We start from the raw sequence: 22,681 nt of genomic DNA, 5'->3' as shown, positions 1-22,681 counted from the left end.
GATTCCTTATAACCTTAACCAACATTAGAGCTCGTGTGAAAACTGACAGTAACAACCTAAAAGAGAAAATTAAAACACTCAAAGAAGATATTTCCGAGATGAAGCAAATGTATCTACAAAGTGCAGAGGTAAGTTCTTTTCTTTATTTGAAACAATAATGAAGATGTAAATTTGTGGGAAAGTTATCTGAGATAAATGACTTTGGGACTAAATATGTGATGGTATGAAAGTTTCAGGTCTCTTCAGAGAGTCTGAGTTAAAATTCATCAAGAGCTACTTTCACTTCTTATTCCATTGAGTTTGTTAAAAAAAAACAAAAAAAAACAAATGCCAGTACTTTCTGTTGTTGTTGTTGTTGTTCAGATACAGGTTATTTCTTATGAAGTAGATCTAGGAACTAGTGAAGGAGCCCAAGCTAATGAGGGAGCTGGAGTCATAAGAGAGCCTGAGACAATGAAGGAGTTTGATCTGCTAGAAATAAGAGCGTCTTATTAATACTTTGCATGTGCTACATCCCCACAGTGTTGTGTTTTTCTTGTTGTCCTTTTTCGCCATTTTTTTAATTAACTATACATACACACATGCATACAGGGATATCCATAATATCACAGAAACAGCTGTAAGACTATTTCATTATAAATGTCCTGAAAACTCCTCACAGCCTCGGATTTATTATATCATTCTATATAATATGTGTATATATATAGAGAGAGAGTTTGTCTATCCAAATATATAAGAATATATGTGTATGTAAGTATGTATGTGTATATATATATATATATATATATATATATATATATATATACTTACATACACATATATTCTTATATATTTGGATAGGCAAACTCTTGGGTAGTTATGGAATTATTCAAAAGTCTTATTCAACAATAAAGTTGCTATCTCAACTTTGTTTCCATATCTTTGCTGATACATTCGTTGAATGTTTTTAAGTTTACCAATCTGTTATTTCTTGTCGGGTGGTCTCTTATAATCTTCAGGGCAGTTTATTATTTCATCAGATTGGACAAGACTAGCCAAAAGTAGTTGCGCCATGTAATTTGGGGTTTTATATAATAATATGGACAATGAAAACTAATTATAGAAGAAAGTCCCCCAACAATAGTGGCAGTAACGAAGAAGCCAGATTGATTTCTGACAGTCAGCATCCGAAGAATTGTTAAAAGATTTGTGATTGAATTTAGTATAGCCGTGAAGTGTGTTATTCATGGTACATATCTCCATTGTTATTTCACTTGAAAACGTCGCAGAATAACGGGTCAGTGGGCAAATCATTTGTGATAAGTAATAAATGAAAGTGTGGAATGCAGCGAGGAAGAGACCATAATTTAGAATAATGGCTCATTACGGACGTGGGCAAATACAAAGGAATTCTAGCTTACAAATAGCAAACTTGTCTTCGAGTAAACATATTTATTTCATGGCTGTTTGTTTGTATGCGGTTTTTATAATCAAGGCTTTACACATTCTGAAGACATGATTGTGTGTGTGTGGGGTGGTGGTGGTGGTGGTGGTGGTGAGGGGGAAGCATGTATATGTGTGTGTGTGTGTGTGTGTGTAAGAGTGGTTTATGCAAAAGTCTTTGTATCTGTGTGTGTGTGTGTGTGTGTATGTGTGGAAAGGATTGGTTCGGTTAAGAATAATATTGCTGGCTATTGAAACTTTATAATGTTATTGATGAATTATTGGTTATTTCTCTCTTCGTCTCAGCTTGCTTTATTAGTACGGTGTGTGTGGTTTTTCTGGCTGGCTAGCTCTAACTATTTTTAGAGCATTGATGATGCAACTGACTGGATTTAATATGTGTGTGTGTGTGTGTGTATGCATACATTCATGCATACATACACACATATATATATATATATATATATATATATATATATATATATATATATATATATATATATATATATATATATATATATATATACATAAGTGTGTGTGTGTATGTGTGTATATGTCCGCACACACACATATATAATATATATACACACATATAGGTGCAGGAGTGGCTGTGTGGTAAGCAGCTTGCTTACTAGCCACATGGTTCCGGGTTTGGTTCCACTGCATGGCACCTTGGGCAAGTTTCTTCAACTATAGCCTCTGGCCAACGAAAGCCTTGTGAGTGGATTTGATAGACAGAAATTGAAAGAAGCCCTTCGTATATATATATATATATATATATATATATATGTGTATGTGTGTATATGTTTGTCTCCCTGCCATTGCTTGACAACCGATTCTGGTTTGTTTACATCCCCGTAACGTAGTGGTTCGGCGAAAGAGACCGATAGAATAAGTACTAGGCTTACAAAGAATAAGTCCTGGGATCAGTTTGCTAGACTAAAAGCGGTGCTCCAGCATGGCCACAGTCAAACGACTGAAACAAATAAAAGAATATATATATGTATATGCGTGTATGTATGTGTTTGTGTATGTATGTGTGTGTGTTTAGAGATAGATAGATATAGATAGATAGATAGATAGACAGAGAGATAGATAGACAGAGAGATAGATAGATAGATAGATAGATAGATAGATAGATAGATAGATAGATAGATAGATAGATAGACAGAGAGATAGATAGATAGAGAGATAGATAGATATAGATAGATAGATAGATAGATAGATAGATAGATAGATAGATAGATAGACAGACAGCGAAAGAGAGAGTGATATGTGATATTCACAGTATGGTCAAGCACTCAAGATGTTTACTTTGCAACCATGACATTCTGGGTTCAGTTGCAAGTGTGATTTCCTATAGCTTTGGGTCAATCCATGGCTTGTGCTTGAAATTATTTAAGTGGAAACTGGTCCTTATTATATAATCAAACAGTGTTACTTGGATGTTACTCAAGGTGATGACAACACAGCAACAATAGATTGCAGGGGTTACGCAAAATTTCAATTGATTTCAGTTGTCTTTATGACTGAATCTACAAGCTTACGTATATTTGAAACCTTTGAAGTTAATTCAAGTATGTGTATTATGTTTGTATATTGGGTACAACTAGCAGAAGAGTTGTTGTGTTTATCCTGTTGTATCCTGTTACTGGTACATGACCAAAACATTTAACCCTCAATGACTGAGTTCTCTTAGCTGTGAGTAGATATCACATAGTGTAATGTTCATTGTTGTAAACACTTGCACCCTATAAAGTTGTGAAAAGTTTCTTTTGGTTGTCATGCAAGGCTGTTACAATGTGAATCCTCGTCCACTTGTATGTTATTGTCAGCACTGTAATATTCTTGTCGCCACTATTATGTTGTGGCGGTATTCCTATTGTTATTATCTTTGACTCGTCTATCGTGCTATCTCTGATAAGCTCTGCAAACAATTACTTTGAAATGTCTACCTTGAGGATGACTTGAACTCGTATATATCACGTAACTGACGCTGACTCCGATTGAGAACTCATACACTGACTCTACTACTATTGACTTTCTACAACGACTGACTGTCTGACTTTATAGTGGTACTCATACCACTTTGTTGTGTGGGAAGGGGAGTACGATCTTCACTACAACAAAGGCTCATTTTCAAGCATTGTTATAACTTGGAGAGGAACAGAACCAGCTAAGTTAACTCTCTGCAGATAAAACATATAAAACTGAGGTATTCACAGTACATAACTTCACTGTATATAAATAAACCCATAGATTATAATAGGATTTATCATTTTGACTTCAGGAACATGAGTAACCAGTTTTGGTTGAAATTACGGTAATTAATAAGATTTAATTTCAGTAACTGAATGACAGGTTTGAACTTAATGGCACCAAAAGAATAAGAATTATAGAAGTAGATCAGCAGACATAGACTAAAATAGATGCAGACGTACACGTAATGCTCTGGATGGCATTGTAGTTTTCTCTTTTGAATACAAGAAGACTGTTGGTCTTCTTTTGTGATCATTTCAGCTGAAGTTTCCCCCCAGATACTTTCTTTATTACATTGATACTCTCGTGTCGTTCCTTCATCTTTCTCTCTATCCTTTCAACTCTTTCTCTCGTTCTTTCCCACAAGCTGTTATGTTTATTATGTCTATTTTAAAAGTAGCTTTGAGTCGTTATGTTGCTTGTAATTGGCTATTTAACTGTCATATTTCACTGTACTGTTCTCTCTCTCTCTCTCTCTCTCTCGAAAAAAAAGAAACAGTGAAATACTTTAAATTTAGATCTTAACTGTAATGGAATTCAGAGACTTAAACATATACTTGTGATATGATTTTGAATCAGAGAATTTCAAGTGCATCAAATGTTTACGAACTTATTCTGATCCTCGTCAATATCTTGTTGCTAAGTTGCTGTCTGGTTTTGGCGTGATTAAATGGTCTGTCTGTTATCTTTTATCTTTTACTTGCTTCACTCGTTAGACTGGTATTAATTTTTCTTTTTAAAACTGGTACTTATTTTGTTGATCTCTTTTGCCAAACTGCTAAGTTAGTGGACACAAGCAAATCAACACTATTTGTCAAACACACACACATGCACATGCACAGACACACACACATGCACACACACGCACACACACATACACTCACACACACACACACACACACTCACTCACACACACACAAATATACTATATATATATATATATATATATATATATATATATATATATATATATATATATATATATTTATATATATTTATTTATATATATATATGTATGTATGTATTGGTATGTGGATGCAAACAGGAAAAATAGAACTCAAAATATGACTATATGTATATTTTTATTAATATTTGGCAGAAGTAACAGAGTAATTCAATGTCCATGAGTTTCATGCGTTGGCACTTATCAAACTATAGTTTAATACATTAATATATATGTATATATATATTAATATATATATGTGTGTGTGTGTGTGTGTGTGTGTGTGTGTGTACATACATATGTATTTATGTATGTATGTGTGTATGAATATGACGGGCTTCCTAGAGTTTCCATCTATCAAATCCATTGATAAGGCTTTGCTTTACCCAAGGCTATAGTGAAAGACACTTGCCTAAGGTGCCACACAATGAAACTGGTTGGGAAGCAAGTTTCTTACCCACACAGCTATGCCCGCACCTATGTTAATGAAATTATGATATTTACTTCAGTAAAATGACAAATCTGTTTCTGTACTGGGTGCTAAAGTAACAGTCTGCTTCCCCAAGGGAAGACACAACTCTGTGCTAAGTTGCACTCTATTTTCTCAGTAAACAAACCTGCCACTTTTCTGGTGTGAAAAATAAAAACAAAAAATGTATTCGATATTAATTTAAAAGTGACGTTAAAAAATGAGTACAGCTTCCTTAAAGGCAACAAGAAATAATTTCAAAATCTAAACATGAATCTTTTTCAACAGTTGTAACCTACCAACATAACCAAAATAGAAATAATTCACTCCTGATATGAGTTAATGCAGTTTCTACCTCCAACCTTTCTGAGAGTTCTGAATATTAAAATAAATAAATAAATAAATAATAAAAAAAGATTAATAAAAATAAAAAATGCACATAGATGCAGGAGTTGCTATGTTATAAGTAGCTTGCTTACCAACCACATGGTTTCAGGTTCAGTCTCACTGCGTGGTACCTTGGGCAAGTGTCTTATACTATAGCCTCGGGCAGACCAAAGCCTTATGAGTGGATTTGGTAGACAGAAACTGAAAGAAGCCTGTTGTACACACACACACACACACACACACACACATGTACATATTTGTGTGTCTATGTTTGTACCTCCCCTCATTGCTTGACAACCGATGTTGGTGTGTTTACGTCCCTGCAACATAGTGGTTTCAGCAAAGGAGATCGATAGAATAAGTACTAGGATTACAAAAGAATAAATCCTGGGGGGGTTGATTTGATCGGCTAAATGCAGCACTCCAGCATGGCCACAGTCAAATCACTGAAACAAATAAAAGAATAAAAGAATAAAAGAATATCCTTCAGTGAATTTTTGAATTCCTTTGCAAGATAAATCAAATTCTATGAACATTGGAGAAAACCCCTACTGATCAAAGTGATTGATGATATCACTTTAATATATTTGTAATTGCTAATGGAATTTGGTATTTGGTAAATAGCTCTCAGCATTTATATATTTATATAAGAGAATGATGTATGAGAGGTAAATAGTATATGTCATTTTGAATGAGCTCATCTCAACAGCCGACTACCTCTTGCAAGTCTAGGCACCGAAATGTCCTGTTGCTGGTACAAGCTTCCAGCTACTGCAGTGATTTGTCACATTTGTAAGTAGTGGATTTTGATGCTCTTTGGTGGGTAGCCTCGGCTCCATTGGATCTGTGACAAAACTCTGTAGAAAAACTGATGTGGTGTACAAGACTTATCTATCTGACTGGAGATTATGACAGTTTTTTAAACTTTCAGATTTGTTAAAAACTTAATCTGATGATTCAACATTGATGTATCCAGTGGTTCTCAACCTTTTCGCTACAATTGACATATCTTATTTAAATTAATTTAAATAAAATGAATTTTTCTCATGAATACCAGGTTTTTGAAAGGTCCAAGTACTCAACTCACAGACATCCCTTTATGAACTCCCAGGTATCCACAACCACTGTTGTATGAGATCATAACAATTTTTTAATGCTTGGCTGATTCTTGGCAAAATCTCTGTGCCTAGGGTACTATCAAAAGGTTGTTACACCTCTCAGGTATATGAACAAGTCAATTACTTTCAGCTGTGCATTGTAAATATGTAAACTTTGAGGATTCTGGAGGACATATGTTTTGCAGGGGCAGATTACCAAACAACATGTTCTAAGTCTTCCAACATGTAGGATTATTCTCTACACATCATAGGCGCAGGTGTGGCTGTGTGATAAGAAACTTGCTTCCCAACCACATGATTCATTGTTAAGAGGATTGTTTGTGGAGATGTATGGTAGGGCTTTTGGTTGTAAGTCCTTCTTTAATTTGGGATGTCTGAGTTCATGGATGTTGAGTTGTAGGGCATGTTGAAAGCATATGTCAATTAGTGAAGGTGGGTAGTTCCTGGTGATGAGTGTATCCTTCAGTTCATGTAGTCGTGTGTCCCTGGTGCTTGTATCAGAAACTATAGTACAAATCTTTTTTGTTAGGTTGAAGGGGATATTAATTCTGGTGTGTCTGGGGTGGGTGGCATGAGTTGAATGATAGATATTGCTTGGAGTCTGTGGGCTTATAGTATATATCTGTTTCTATTACGTTGTTACATTTCTTAATGAAGATGTTGAGGAAGGGAAGTTGTTGATGGCTATATTCCATCATGAATCGAATGTTTACGTCAAGTTCATTTATAAGTGCTTGAAATTCTTTAAGTCTCTCTATACTTTCATGCCAAAGAATGAAACAGTCATCCAGGTATCTCTTCCAGTTATTTTCTTTGTAGAGGGAGAATGGGTTGCCGTATATTTCTAGAACCTTACGATAAAGACTAATTTCTAGATATCCCATGACTAGGTTAGCATAGGAGGGGGCCATTCTCATACCCATTGCAGTCCCCGATTTTTTTCGATAGAAGTTGTCTTTGAAGACGAAGTAGTTATTCTCCAAGATAAATTTTAGCCCTTCTATCATGAATTCTTTTTTGATGTGATGTGGGAGTTCGTTGGCGTAATTCTCTAACCAGAATTGAATTGCCTCTATTCCTAGGTTGTGGGGGATACTGGAAGAGGTTGACTACATTGAAGGATACTAGTAGGGTGTTTTTGTTTACATACATACATGCATACGTACATATACACATACACACACATAATAATAATCATCATTATAATCGTTGTTTAACGGCCATCTTCTATGCATGGGTAGGACAGTTACAGGAGCCAGCTAGGTAGAAAATCTATCAAAGGCTACTGTGTCTGTTTTGGCAGGGATTTTATGGCTGGATGCCCTTCCTGACACCAACCACTCCACAGAGTGGACTCTCCTTTTTACGTGGCACTAGCACAGGTGAAATTAGTTTTGGCAAAATTTTTACAGCTGGATGCCTTTATATATATATAAGTGAAATTGTAGTCATGGCTGATGCTGGTGGCACGTAAAAACACCCATTACACACTCGGAGTGGTTGGTGTTAGGAAGGGCATCCAGCTGTAGAAACTATGCCGAATCTGATTTGAGTCTGGTGCAGCCTTCCAGCATGCCAGCCCTGGTCAAACCATTCATCTCATGCCAGCATTTAACGGATGTTAAATGATGATGATGATGATGATGATGATGATGATATATATATATATATATATATATATATACACACACACACACACATATAAACACACTCATGTATCTATAAGTATTTATGTGGATATCTTTGCATGCCTGTGTGTATTTGTGTGTGTGTATGCATGCCAAAATATATGTTTCTTGCAAATGGAACATAAAATTGTAGAATCCAACTAAAAATGTCTTTCTAATGTAAGATTCTTTTAGAAAGTTGCCTTGTTTCGTTTCTGGTCTCATTGTTTTTACTGTATAAAGTTTGACAAACTGAAAAATTATTTCAACTATGTCGGCTTCTGTTATATTTACTGGAAAATATTTCTTTAATGATATTGCAGTTTATCCTCAAAAGGAAAACAAAAAAAATTAATTTTCTTTCTACTTTTGTAAAATCAATTTTAAATAAAAACAAAAAAATCTAAATGATAGGAAAAAAAGTAAATATTTTGATTTTAAAAATATAGTTCTTTTAAGTTGTGTATCTTTGTAAATAAAGAGAAACGTTATGTTTGGAAGCAGTGAAGTTGTACGCATCCAGAAAATTTGATGTTTATGTGAAAATTTCATGTATCATGCTTAGTGAACTATGAAAATGATAATTCAAAGCAGAAATAATATTCTATTTTTTCCTGTAGGTAAACTGTATAAAAATATAAAATATTCTTAAAATGACAAAGAAGAACATGACATTGTTTTCATGCAATTGTATTGAGACTATGAGTCTTACGTTCTGCAATTTTTATGTTACTTTCAGGGAAATAAGTTAGTTTTGAATTGATAGGATTGTTTTCAAAGTTAGTCCTAAGTAATCTCTTTTCTTTGTATAAGTACTAAAACTATTCACATGTAAAATTCTATTGTTGTTGTTGTTAGCCGATGCTTTTATTGTTCTGCCATGAAGTCAGTGTAGGTATATTTGTTGGAATTTCTTGCTTGTATCGGAACTGGAATAACTGTAATAAGATTAAAAGTGTTGACAGATCAAGAAACGAAAAAAACAAAAACAAACTAAAATATAGTTTGCTGTGGATTATCTCATTTTCTTTTTCATATAAAATACATCAGCTGTTGGCTTAGTTAAGTAGGAGAGATTGAAGTTTGTATGATGCCAAGTAAATATAGTATTTAAACAAATATAGATGAGATTTCTATTATACTATGGTTGAGAAAATCCACCCCCATTCCCACCCCCAGCTCCCTGTTTAGATCAAAATAATTACCCACACTATAGATTCTCTATTGTAGTTGAGAAGCTACTGTCATAAGTTATCGAAATTTGTACTTCAAAGCAAAACAGCTTTTGATGATGGTTTCAAATTTTGGCACAAGGCCAGCAATTTCAGAGGAAGGGTTAAGTTGAATACATCGGTCCCAGTGCTCAACTGGTATCTATTTTATCAACACCGAAAGGATGAAAGGCAAAGTTGACCTCGGCAGAATTTGAACTCTGAGCACAAAGATACACAGAATGCCACCAAGCCGTTTGCTCAACATGCTAACAATTCTGCCAGCTCACCACCTTCATACAACAGTTAATAAATAGTTTGTGATATGTTGGGTTAAGAGTCACTTGAATGGGAAAATGATAGAAAGCTGCCCCCAATTGATAGCACATCTCTCATGGTTATAGAAAATGTGTGGTTTGTGTCCCATGGGTAACTTGTGGACTTTTACTCCATCCAGGTGGTTTTTAACTCAATATGCTACACACAATTATTTGTAGTTCCATTTGCTTTGAAATACATCATCAAGATAGTATTTACATTTTTCTCCATGTTTTTATTGTTATATTCTAAATATTGCCATGAATCTTATAGCATTATGGTCTATCATGATCAAATTAGTTTGATGGATCCCATTCCTCTTTAGAAATGGGATTCACAGGAGTTGTTGAAGTCAGCCCTGCCAGCTTATGAAACACTGTCTATTTTATTGTACTGTTTATACTGAGGTGTCCTTATCCTAACTGACATGTTTACAGCTCAGTGGTTTTCGTCATTTGAGAGCTAAGTGTCTTAGACATTGACACAATGCAGCACCACAGGCTAGAAACAAACTGTCAGTTCCTTGACTTGTTTCTTGTCATGTATTCTATCAAAGTAGATGTCCGTGATTGCAATAATGCTTGTACGATGTTACATTATGCTGAAGTAAAATGATTGTCAAAAATTTAATCTGATTTGCTCACAAGTAATGATTCATTGATGAAGCTAAAATTATTTAAAGTAAACAAAATAAATTATAGGCCTGTTTCTATCAATGATTGGCAGTCGATTAAGTCTGTGAAGTGTCTGCATCGTCTTCCCATTTTGTCACTGCTTTCCTTGCTGTAAAAGTATGAGATATTGTGTTGGTTGTGTAATTGTATTTTTACAATTGCTGGTTCAAATCATATTGGCAAGAAGTTTTAACTTTGTTACAAGAAGATCCAATGGAAAGGTTGTTAGGATGAGATGAAGAGAACTTTGAGGAAGTGCAACATCAGACTCAAAGGCATCAAGGATGCTACTCCTGACTGGAGAGGGCAATCAGAGGATAATGGAAGAGGCCCAGAAGTGATGCAACTATGTCTTCCACCATTACTACTACCACTACTGCTACCATCATCACATAGAGCTTGTGGGTATCAAGCATAAAAATCATGAAAAAAAAAAAATTTGGATGAAACTTGGTGATGGGATGTAATGATTATTGGTGTACAGCTGTGTTTGCAGTTTTTACTTGTGGATTTTTATCTGTTAACATGTCATTATTAAATACTCAGGTAAATTAAATGCAGGTCAGTTGATTACAGGTAGACATTTTCTCATATATTTACAAGACATTCACAGGTGTGACTGCATAGGTGCAGGCATGGCTTTGTGGTTCTGGACTTAGCAACAATTGCTGCTTTTTAAAAGTTAATGTTTGCAGTCTCAAGCAATGAACTTTTACCACCAAAAGAATTGTATGTTTCTTCACCAGAAATGCCAATAGAATGGTATTTATTCTAAATGGATCTTAAGGAGCTGTCTAGTCTTGAAAAGTTTTTAGGAGTGCAAAACTCATTAGCATCAAAAACTATTCAAACTGACACAATGGTTTCAACAATGACATTGTACTGGACACTTGGCAGAAAGAATTAACATGAGTGCCACAGCTATTTTACAGGAAAAATTAACTGATCTTGAAATAATGTAGAAATTATTCAAGAAGAAACGAATTTACTTTGATAATCAAACTGTGATGCGATTCTAGTTTCAAAGCTCTCTCTGTCAGAATCAAAATAAAATGAGGTTGCTAACTATAGAGATTACTGATATATCAGCTACAAAGTTGTGTTTAAATTGAATTTGTGGCGTGTAAGACCCATAAAGTTCAGTGCAGATCAATTCCATTCTACTCATTCTTTATGACATTTACGAAATGTCGCCTCTCTATAAAAATGTGAATGTTTAAAGTGGTTTTGACTATGAGTCATGCCAGTTGGTCAGAAAGTAGCCAGTAAGTCTGGTTAATAAACTTAGTTTGTTGTGTCCAGTGCAGTTATGCAACTACTTAATGCTTCCATGGATTAACTGTGGTGGAAAACAAATTCTTAATTGTATTGGGTTGCTGTGCAGTTTCCTTGCCAAAGAATTTGACCTGAAGAGTTTTAATTTCAGCAATCTCCTTCCATTAGTTAATTAGAAACCCTATTTTTTTTTGTTTTTTTTTAATATTTGTTAAAGTTTATTGCTTCCAGTCTCAAATTTGAGAATGCAATTAGAAATAACCCCAACCATTCATTTGATCTGTTATCTACTTTTAATTTCAATCTTATAACTATTTTATTGCGTCTACTCCATCTTTCTAAACATTATTTCATTTCTAGAGAGTCTGTTTTATTATTTTCTTTTTCCCATTATGAATTTAGCTTTTAACATTTTCCACTGACGAGTTAAAAAATGCACTCCTCCATAACAACATTGAAAGATTTTTTTTTTTACATATGAAAATTTTGTTTCCAATATATTGTTATCACATTATTGAAATTCCTTTTCAACTGCAGGCAAATATTCTATGCACTCCATAGACCAGAATCCTTGATATTATCCTTTTTTTTTTTATTCGTGAATGTCATAAAGGACGAGTAGAATAAAATTGATCTGCACTGAAGCTTATTGGTCTTATACACCATAAATTCAATTTAAACGCTACATTGTACCTGATATAGTTAGTAACCTATAATAATAAACCAGTATTGGAAGTTTTAAGTGATTTATTGTCATTTCTGATAGAGTACATACTATTTATGATTAGGTTTGGTTAATAGTTACAAATAGCATATTCATGTACATCTAATGAAGAGGGGGGCGGGGAAACATTGTGAGGTTGCTGAATTGATTTTTGTTTTCATTGCTTTTAGGCAAACCAGTGGAGTTTAATAAAGAAGAATTTTATTACTTGAAATCTGTATTAAAAGCACTGAGTAGAGTTGTGCTCAGTCATCATGAAAATATTTAATTTTTATCAATACACACACACGCAGACACACATATTTACATCATACACACACAAGCAGAAGCTTGTCCCCACCACACTTTCTTTCTGTATATATATGTGTGTGTGTGTGTGTGTGTATATACATACATATATATATGTATGTATATATATATATATATATATATATATATATATATATATGTAAATATGTATACACACACACACACACACACACACACATATATATACATACACACACACTTGCTCACAGACACCTGTACATACACATGTATGTAACACATATATATACACATATATATATCTATAAATACACACACACACACACACTTATACATTCATATATATATAAACATGCACATACACACATGCATACATATATATGCATGTGTGTGTGTGTGTGTGTGTACTGGATCATGTGAAGGAGTACAGATGGTTTTCGTGGAGCCCTTGGTGGTTATGAATACAGTATAAGAAATGGAAAGAATAAAAAAGACTTCAGAGTTTATCGATGGATATGGTTTGTTAAACTGTAATATTCCAATTCCAGAAAGCATCTAATAATCTTGTTATGTATCAGCTGGGTCAGCATCACTATGCTCTCTAAAACATGTTACCTCCAGGATACATTTTTAGCTCTTCATTTTCATTTTATATTACCTCCTTGCTCTATACCCCGCACCATATATTTACTGCTTTACTGTAGATCACTTCTGACTTATTCTTGTAAATCCCTAACACTGCTTCTCACTTTCCCTCCTATTACCTACTTTCATCTTACCTTTCCTTCATGCACCTCATTACCCACCCATGACCCATCCATTTATAATGTTAGGTATCGCTGTATTTCCTCCTATTCAACCCTCCTCACCATTCTTATCATTTACTTACTCTTTCAGCCCCTAACTTTTCGCATTTCGCTTTCCCTCCTAATAACCCCTTCCTGAACACTGTCTCTGTTCGTCTCTTTCCTACCATCCTTTCGCAAGATCAAACCTGTGTAACTCCAATAAGAACTGTTTTGAACTCTGACAAACTCTCCAACCCATACAGGCATGGCAAAACTGATCCACTCCATCACTAGGTACACCTAATCAACCTACCCCTTCCCCACTTTATACTCCCTGCTCTTCTTCACACTCCTACTCGACATTACTGTACCTCCTCTTCCTCCTCTTCTGCACTCCCCTTGTATCCTTCTTTACTCTCACTCTAACACTGTTCCCTCTGATATTCTGTCCACTGCATAACCATCCTTCCACAATATTAAATCTGTTCCATCTACTGTGGAACAAGCTAACCCAACTAAAGCTGGGGTTATAAAAAGTAGTCAGTACACTCTCTAAATGTTTGGTAATTAAATTTGAGGAGCAGCAATTCAGGGCTTGAGCAGACTCTTTTGTCTTGCTGATGTCAAGGCAGCATCTATAGTGCTGGTGCCACAATAAAGATGCACCCATTATATTCTGCTAAGTGGCTGATGTCAGGAATAGTATCCACCTGTAGAGCCCTTGCTATAAATGAGACATAAGAGCAAGATGCAGTCACAATGTTCAGCTCATACCAGCATAGAAAATGGTTGTTAAGTAAGGAGGAAGAGGAGAGTGGTGGTGGTGGTGGTGGCATCACTGCCAATGTTTATATATTTATTTCTTTATTGCCCACAGGGGGCTAAACATAGAGGGGACAAACAAGGACAAAGAGATTAAGTCGATTACATCAACCCCAGTGTGTAACTGGTACTTATTTAATCGACCCCGAAAAGAGGAAAGGCAAAGTCAACCTCAGTGGAATTTGAACTCAAAACGTAACGGCAGAAGAAATACTGCTGAGCATTTTGCCCTGCATGCTAATGTTTCAGCCAGTTTGCTGCCTTGCCTATGTTTATATATGTGTATGCATATGCACATGAAAGAATGATATCTCACTTGAATCCAGGGCTTAGAAAAATCTGAAGGACCACTGCAATAGGTATGTGAATCTGAAAGGGAATATGTTGGATAAAATCATAATTAACTGATCTTCCTGTATTTTCTTTTAGCCAAGGCCAGAGAAATTTGACCATCTCCTTATACATCACTCTCGTTAGTCTGCGATGACCAGCAGTGGTCATAGGCACTGCCTCTGTCTCCTTTGACTAACTGATAAACACAAATATGTAACGGTCTGGATCATTGAGTCATTAATAGTTATAATGTGGTAGTGATACAGCTTATTGCTGTGAAATCATGGGAGAACAATCCAAAATTGACAAGTCTCATAGCCCTTTGATAATTCATTTCATATATGGGTTACGTTTTTGAAACAGGGTTCATCATCAAGCCAACTGCGTTAATAAAAAAAAATCAAGGTAAATTTTCATTTAGGCATGCTATTAAGAAAGTCCCACTGGTTACAGTTTGCTCATGACTGGTTTCACTTGTGTTGGTGCACAAATGGGTGGAAAGAAAGTCTTCTATGATGACTCAGTAAAGTTATGGCTCTTGCAACTGTTTCAAAGAAGAAACCATATTCCATTCTAATTCAACAAACTACTTGAAATGAATTTGGTGGACGTAAGCAGTGTTTATTCATGTCTTTGTTCTTTACAGGAAATTGTGTTTCTGTGATTCTGATGAAATTTATTTATTATATTCTGTTTTATTTAAATATTACTAAAGTTCTTTGTAGTAAACTTGCCATGTATACACACACAGATGCACACATACACAAATGCAGACATAGACATACATACACACTGAAACTCACCCACACGCACAGGGACACAGACACACACACAGACACACGTACATACACACAGACACATATACACACACACACACACACGCACGCACACACACACACACATACACACCAATTAGCCAGGTTATACATGTTTTGCTTCCATGTGCATAATGTAATTGTGTTTTATCCATGGTGCCTTGTTGTTGTTGCGTGTTTTTCACTTCTGGCATGATACAGTTAGACTTGGTAAAGTTTGAGAATAAGATTACTGGAATTGTAATGGAAAATAATTATTTTAATGCTGCTTGTACATGACAGTTAAGTTGTTTATGTTTAAATATTAATATAATATGATAAGTCTGCAAGACATGATATTCTGAAGTGTGTATATATATATATATATATACATAGCAAAGTTTTGTGACTTTTGTTTGTAAAAGCACAAATAATTCATGGTATTTTATATAGATTAGAACTGCATTGCTGTCTAACTCTTGAATTGATATTTAATTAAATATATTTTGTCTATAGGAATCTAAAAAAAAATCATCCCCGACTACTTCTGGTGTTATCAATGTAAGAACGCCACCCACAATTAATGTTACTTCTACTACCACTATTACCACTGCTGCCTCTTCACCTGCCAACATTAAACCCAGTCTCCAGCAGAGCCAACAGATGACCACATCATTGCCACCTTCAAACCCTGTTAGATCAACAGGAATGAAATTCTCCTCACCAAAACTCATTTCCAAAGAGGTAAATGTTTTATTTGTATATGTTTAAGAAGTACAGGGTTCGTCATCATTTCTTAACATCTATTTCTTTTTTTTCATGCTGGCATGGGTTGTACATCTTGATAGGATCCAACCCATGCCCTGGGTTGTAGTAGGGTGAGTAATAAAATAAACTCATTAGGACTTACTGAGGGGATAACATGGGACCAAGTCTCCTGATGGTTTGCTGTGCTTGAAACATACATATATATATACATATATATATGTATACACACACACACACACGCACACACACACACACACACACACACACACACACACACGCACACACACACACGCACACACACACACACACACACACACACACACACACACACATATATATATATAGAAAGAGAAATATTAGCTATTTTAAGACATTTACTCCAGTAGCACACAACTGTTTCTGCTTCTCCCTTTCTTTTTTTCACGCTTTATTTTGTTAATATTTCTTCAACAAAATGTTCCAGATAAATGTGTCTGGGTGTGTTTACTTACAAATATTACCAAACAATAGACTATTTGTTATTCAAATGTCAATATAATTTCCTTTTAACAAAAATTTAATTTAGTAGTTATGATATTTAATTCTTTGTATTTAACTTTTCATTTCTATGTTGTTTCCTTTTTTTTTTGTCTTTCTCTGATTTCATTAAACTGCCATACTATTGTATGGCATTGTATTTATTGTATTTATTGATATAATTTTGACAAAAATACATAATTATTTACTTAAGGAAAGTGGTAGCAATTTTTAAAAATATTTCATTAACGACTTTATATATTTCTTTCTTCTGTAATGAATACAATGGAAACAAATTCATAAGGCAAGCCAGTCTGTAAGTGTGAGAGAACAGCAATAAAATATTGAATGTCGGTGCATTCTTGCTTCTTAATAAGAAAATGTTGGTGTTATAAGCTAAGAGACGATTTACATTAATACGAGGTGTATGGATGCTTTGTTATATTTTATGTATAATAATAGTATAGAATACCTAAGTATGGAGCAACAAAGAACATATGTTAATCTGTTAAACCATGTGTAATGTTTAAATCATGTGTAATGTGTGCTTCATTAGCACCATTGCCATTATTGTCTGGTGAACTGGTAGGGTCATTAGAGCACTGAGTGGAATCATCATCAACATTTAGTGCCTGCTTTCCATGCTGGCATGAGTTAGACGGTTTGACTGAGACTGGTAAACTGGAGAGCTGCATCGAGTTCCAGTCTGGTTTGGTGTGGTTACCATGGCTGGATGGCCTTCTTAATGCCAGTCACTCCAAGAGTGTAATGGGTGCTCTTTATGTGCCTTTGACATAGATGCCAGTTGAGTGACACTGGCATCAGCTACAACTATGATTTCACTTGGCTTGATGAGTCTTCTCAAACATGGAATGTCGCCAAGGGTCTCATTGTTTCAATTCAATGATTGAATTGAAATCCTGCCGAGGTCAATGTTGCTGTCCTTCCTTTTGAGGTGGATAGAAAAGTAGCAATCCATGGTGATGGGTTGGCAAAACTGTAAGAACATCAGACCAGTTAAAGTAGTTGTATGATGTCAACTTAATGTGACAGACCCCTGAAAGGAATAATATTACTGTTGGTTAGACCTAGGAAGCTGCACCGCTTCCTGTCGGCCTTGACACATTTCCTGTGTCCTTATGTTTACAAGGGGGAGACAAGCACTTCCACCCACTTCATCATATCACTACTGCATAAATCTCTCTGAGAGATTTAGAAATGTTTTATTTCTAAAATCAGACCCATGGTTTATTTGGGTACTAGACACAATCTGTTACCTGGCATCTCTGGGAATTTTTGCAGAATCCACTCTGTTGCAAGCAGTTGAGCTAATTCTTTGTTTTAGGATACGTTCCTTACTTCTATCAGTCTTGGAGTCCCTGTAAAAGATCATGGAGACTGCATTCCATCCTTGTAAAAGAGAAGAAAAAAAAATTTCAAACAACAAAAAAAATTGCATGCTATTTTTTCTCATTGATTATTCATTGTGAACTTCTTCTGTGTGTGGAAGAAATTCCAGGGATTTAGAGCTTTCTGTGAAGAACAACAGAACGAACAGTACTATATTTCATGGTACTTAAGACACACTTTTCTCCCACCAAAATGTCTCAAAAATCACTCCAGCTTTTATATACAAAGTTGGGTCTCCCACAGGCTTTAATGCACTAAAAACTGTTTCTCTCCTATGCACACTGCTGAAATTGGGGTGCATCTAATATACCCTTGCATCTTTTACGCCATCAAATATAGTTTTTAAAGTGGAATCTGGGGTGTGTGGTGTGGGGGTGAGACATAGTACTGTTATGATTACTTGTTTGATTGTTTGAGTATCTATAACTTGCTGAAACTCTGATTTCAAATTTAAACATTTTTTTTTTTAACAATTGTTATCAAGCAAAATAAAACAATAATTTTCGTTTTGTTTTTCAAAATAGCTCTTTTGTGCAAGTTATCATTAACTTTGTAAAATCAATTTAATATTGTATGGTAGATTATAAAATCGACAACAGAATTAATTACATCAAAAACAAAATACACACATAGGTACATAGCAACATGCTTTTGCATATATTAGTGATTCTAACTGTTAGTAGTGCAAAATAGAATCTATTACAGACTATATTGATAAGGAAAAAATTTCTTTTTATTTTTAGTCATTAACTTTTTGGTTAATACTTGGCCACGTTAAGGCTTAATGCTTAGTGGCAATTCTGTCTTTACATTCTGAGCTCAGATTCTACCGAGGTTGACTTAGCCCTTCATCCTTTCAAGGTTGATAAAATAAGTATTAGTTGAATACCAGGGTCAATGTAATTGACTTATCCACTTCCCAAAAATTGCCAGCCTTGTGCTAAAATTTGATATCAATATTGGGCCACTTTGCCTTTCATCATTTTGGAGTCGATAAAATAAGTACCAGTTGAATGCTGGGGATCATGTAATTGACTTATACCCTCCACTGATACTGCTGGCCTTATGCCAAAATTTGAAACCAATACTGGTCCTTCTTCTCGTATAGAACTGTCTATAGGTGTTTCTTTAACGTTTTGTTTGGTACCTTCATTTATGAGAGTTTTCAGTTTTGTTGGTGTCTCTTATCTTATCCATCACCAGTATTACCCTTGTCTTTAAGTAGAAATACTCGTCAGAGTCTTCTGGAAGGGCTTAACATTATTAGTTTTTTTAGAGATGGTCCATTTCGTTGTTTGGACTTCTTCAACACATGTAAAACTTTCTCTCTCAGTTCCTCTATTTCTGTTTCTTTCTTTAAAGTTTGTTAATCGAATCTTCAATTTATTTCATGTTTCAGTAAGAAATCCATTCAATGCTAGTCGCAAACCATAGCCCTCTGTTTGGCACCCGTTTTTGGGATTCGGTCAATTGTTTTTTACTCAGATCAACAACCAGTTTTACTTGTTGGTGCTATTTTTTCCCTTCTGAAGAATCTTTATCTTCTTGAGAACCTGTAGCTATTGATGTGGGCTACTGTAGCCTTATCAAATTTTATTATTGTGAGATGGGGATACAAGGTCATGGTTACTCTGAAAGGACCCTTGGATCTTAATTGAATTTTTCTGTGTTATTGATTGAATTTGATGATTTGTGTTTCAGCCACTGGTGTCAGTTTTTATTGGATTATCCCTAAATCATTCTGACTTTTTGGCTTTTTTTGTCAGTTGCTTGACCTGCAAGCTCTTTGCTCTTATCTGCTTGTCACAATGCCATGATTTAAAGTAGTGGTTTTCAACAAGGGTTCACTTGACCCTTGTGGGTCCATATAAGATTTTCTTGTTAAAATTTATCTGCAATAAATTGGCTATACTCGTATAATGCACAACATATTTTAACAAATTTTTATACAGTTCCTAATAATAATATAATAGGATTTTTTAAAACATCAAATGGCTACGAAGAATCCAGTAGAATAAAATAAGATTCAAAGGGAACAACAGGCAAAAAGTGGTTGAGAATCACTGATTTAAAGGAAAGGTAATTTGATGTTTTTGATATCTTTTTATATTCCTCACCATAGTTTGTATCAGAAGTTGATAAATATCTTAATGTCTGAGATGAGTTGTTGTTAATGAGAAAAATAATAGTTTTTCTCAAGTTGTTTGTTCTGTAATCATAAAAAAAACTTTCTGCAATTATCTAGAGTTAATTTCATATATTTACAATAAACAAATGTTTATCAATGTTTTTGGTTGTAAAATAGATTTTCTTTTCCTGTATTAGTTGTATTATTTTTTTTTTACCATACGTGGCACGACGGTTTTTGAAGAAATGTTATGGTTCTAATTCACTTAGCAAGTCTTTTAGTATTTAGTACAAGTGGTACACTTGAGAAGATTGACTGAAAGTTTTTACTTGTGGAACAATAATGATATTTGGAAGCAATTATCTGTATCTGTTATGTTAAATACTGTATAGAGATTAGCCATGAAATGAATCTAGTTTAATTTCCATTGATTACACCCACCAACAGCTTGAGAAATATATGCAAAGACAAACACACACACAAACACTGACAAACTGATTTATAACAACTTTGGTTTCCTATTTCAGAAAACCTAAAGTAGATAGAAAAAAAATTACAAGCTTTATCTCTTCATAAATATAACTATGCTTTCTATGTTATAATGTGATACACTTTTGACTTCATTTGTAACGTTGTATTATTGGGATAATAATGTTATCCAAAATATCCTAAATTGTCTCCAGAAAACATTTTCGTTTCTTGTATCACATTATACTGCATCACATTATACTCCTTATCCAAGACCCTTGTCTTGTTTTAAAGTACTATTTTTGACAGCACAATCTTGGCTCTTTGGATAATTCTGTAAATCATAATTTATAGTAATTCTCTAATAATTAATGTCTTTCAATGAATTCTTATCTCATGTGTTTTACTTCTGTTATTTAATGTTTGTTTTCTTTGGTAATCCACACTTGATTGCATTAAAATACACACACACACACAGACACACACACACATGCCCACACATATATATATGTATATGTGTGTGTGTGAGTGTGTAGGTATATATATATATGTATATATGTGTGTTTGTGTGTGTGTGTGTGTGTATATATATATATATATGCACACACACACATATACATACATTTATGTTCTAGTCATTCCTACAATTGTTTCACTATGTGCTTAACTGTAAGAAACAAATACTGAAATATGTTATTTATCTGTCATCCTTACTATCATTTGTGTTCCGTTCTTGTATACGGATGTAATATGTTGTACTAGGTTTGGCTGGCACGAACAGAAAGGTCTCTTTCTCCTTCACTCTGAACTTAATCACTTCCCCCACTACACTGTTACCAGCACCATCAACTTTATGTCTAGTTTATCTTAGCTTACCTCCTAATGTTACTAACAATAACCTAACATTATTTTTACCAATTCATCAACTTTGACTATCTCACTTATGCTTCACTAACCCGATAAACAAATTTTATTGCTCAACTTGCTAACAGCATGATTGCAGTGATTATGTTCTGTGGTAATCATCATTATCATTTTTATTGTCATCACCGTCATCAGCAGTGGCAGTGGTGTGGTTGTTGTCAGTGTTGGCAATGGTGGTGTTTGCAGTGGTGTTATTAGCATTGTTGGTGGTGGCGGTGTCAGCATAGTCGCCACTGACAGTGGCATCATCGTTATCATCATCATCATCATCATCATCATCGTTTCATAGTCATCATTTCAACAGCTCTTTTACCATGCTGTTTTGAGTTGGCCTGAGTTATCCCACAGTACCTTGCTAATCATCTAATCGTCTTTTCACGACCCAGCATTTTCAGATCAGACTTCACTATTTCTTCCTGCCTTTGGTCTTCCTCCATTATGGGCACCCTTCACCAGCAGCTCTTGCTATTTTTATCGCAGCATTCGTTGTCATTGAACATCACATATTTGCACCAATGCAGTCGTTCTAGTCTGTTGCACATATTATCTCATATCTTTAAAGGCCCAGTCATCCTCTGTCATGGTCTTGGCTAACATCTAACATTACATACCCCAAAACTTCATACACTCCTTGTTAATTTCTTTTCTCTAAACTCCATAGATTTTCCACTTTCGTGTTGGGCCTCTTTCAAGTGTTGGGCCTCTTTCAAGTGTTGGGCCTCTTTCGAGTGTTGGGCCTCTTTTGAGTGTTGGGCCTCTTTCAAGTGTTGGGCCTCTTTTGAGTGCTGGGCCTCTTTCGAGTGTTGGGCCTCACGGAGGCAATGACCAAGACCTTTGGCATTGTGTCATGCTTGAGAAGAAGGCCCATCAAGCTGAGCAAAATCGCAGTCATGGCAGATACAAGTGTCACACAAATTGGCACGTAAACGTATCCCAGTGTTATGCAAATGGCACCTGTGCCGGTGGCACATAAAAGCACCCATTACACTCATAGTG

At 34.9% G+C, this 22,681-nt stretch overlaps 1 protein-coding gene across 3 annotated transcripts in view; it reads left to right on the top strand.

Annotated features, from left to right (window-relative positions):
• The window catches only part of LOC106871211 (uncharacterized), a 166,859-nt gene that overhangs the window by 118,882 nt on the left and 25,296 nt on the right, over positions 1-22,681 (top strand). For all 3 annotated transcript variants that reach the window (XM_014917558.3, XM_014917557.3, XM_089360834.1), the window contains exons 8-9: positions 29-128; positions 15,988-16,215. In XM_014917558.3, coding sequence (XP_014773044.2) covers positions 29-128; positions 15,988-16,215 — 328 coding nt within the window. The remainder of the gene's footprint in view (positions 1-28; positions 129-15,987; positions 16,216-22,681) is intronic.

The sequence above is a fragment of the Octopus bimaculoides genome, chromosome 12 (assembly GCF_046866305.1).
Source record: "Octopus bimaculoides isolate indiv1 chromosome 12, ASM4686630v1, whole genome shotgun sequence".
Classification (NCBI taxonomy): domain Eukaryota; kingdom Metazoa; phylum Mollusca; class Cephalopoda; order Octopoda; family Octopodidae; genus Octopus; species Octopus bimaculoides.
The sequence above is the reverse complement of the archived record's forward strand: the minus strand, read 5'-3'. Positions and strand labels throughout refer to the sequence as shown.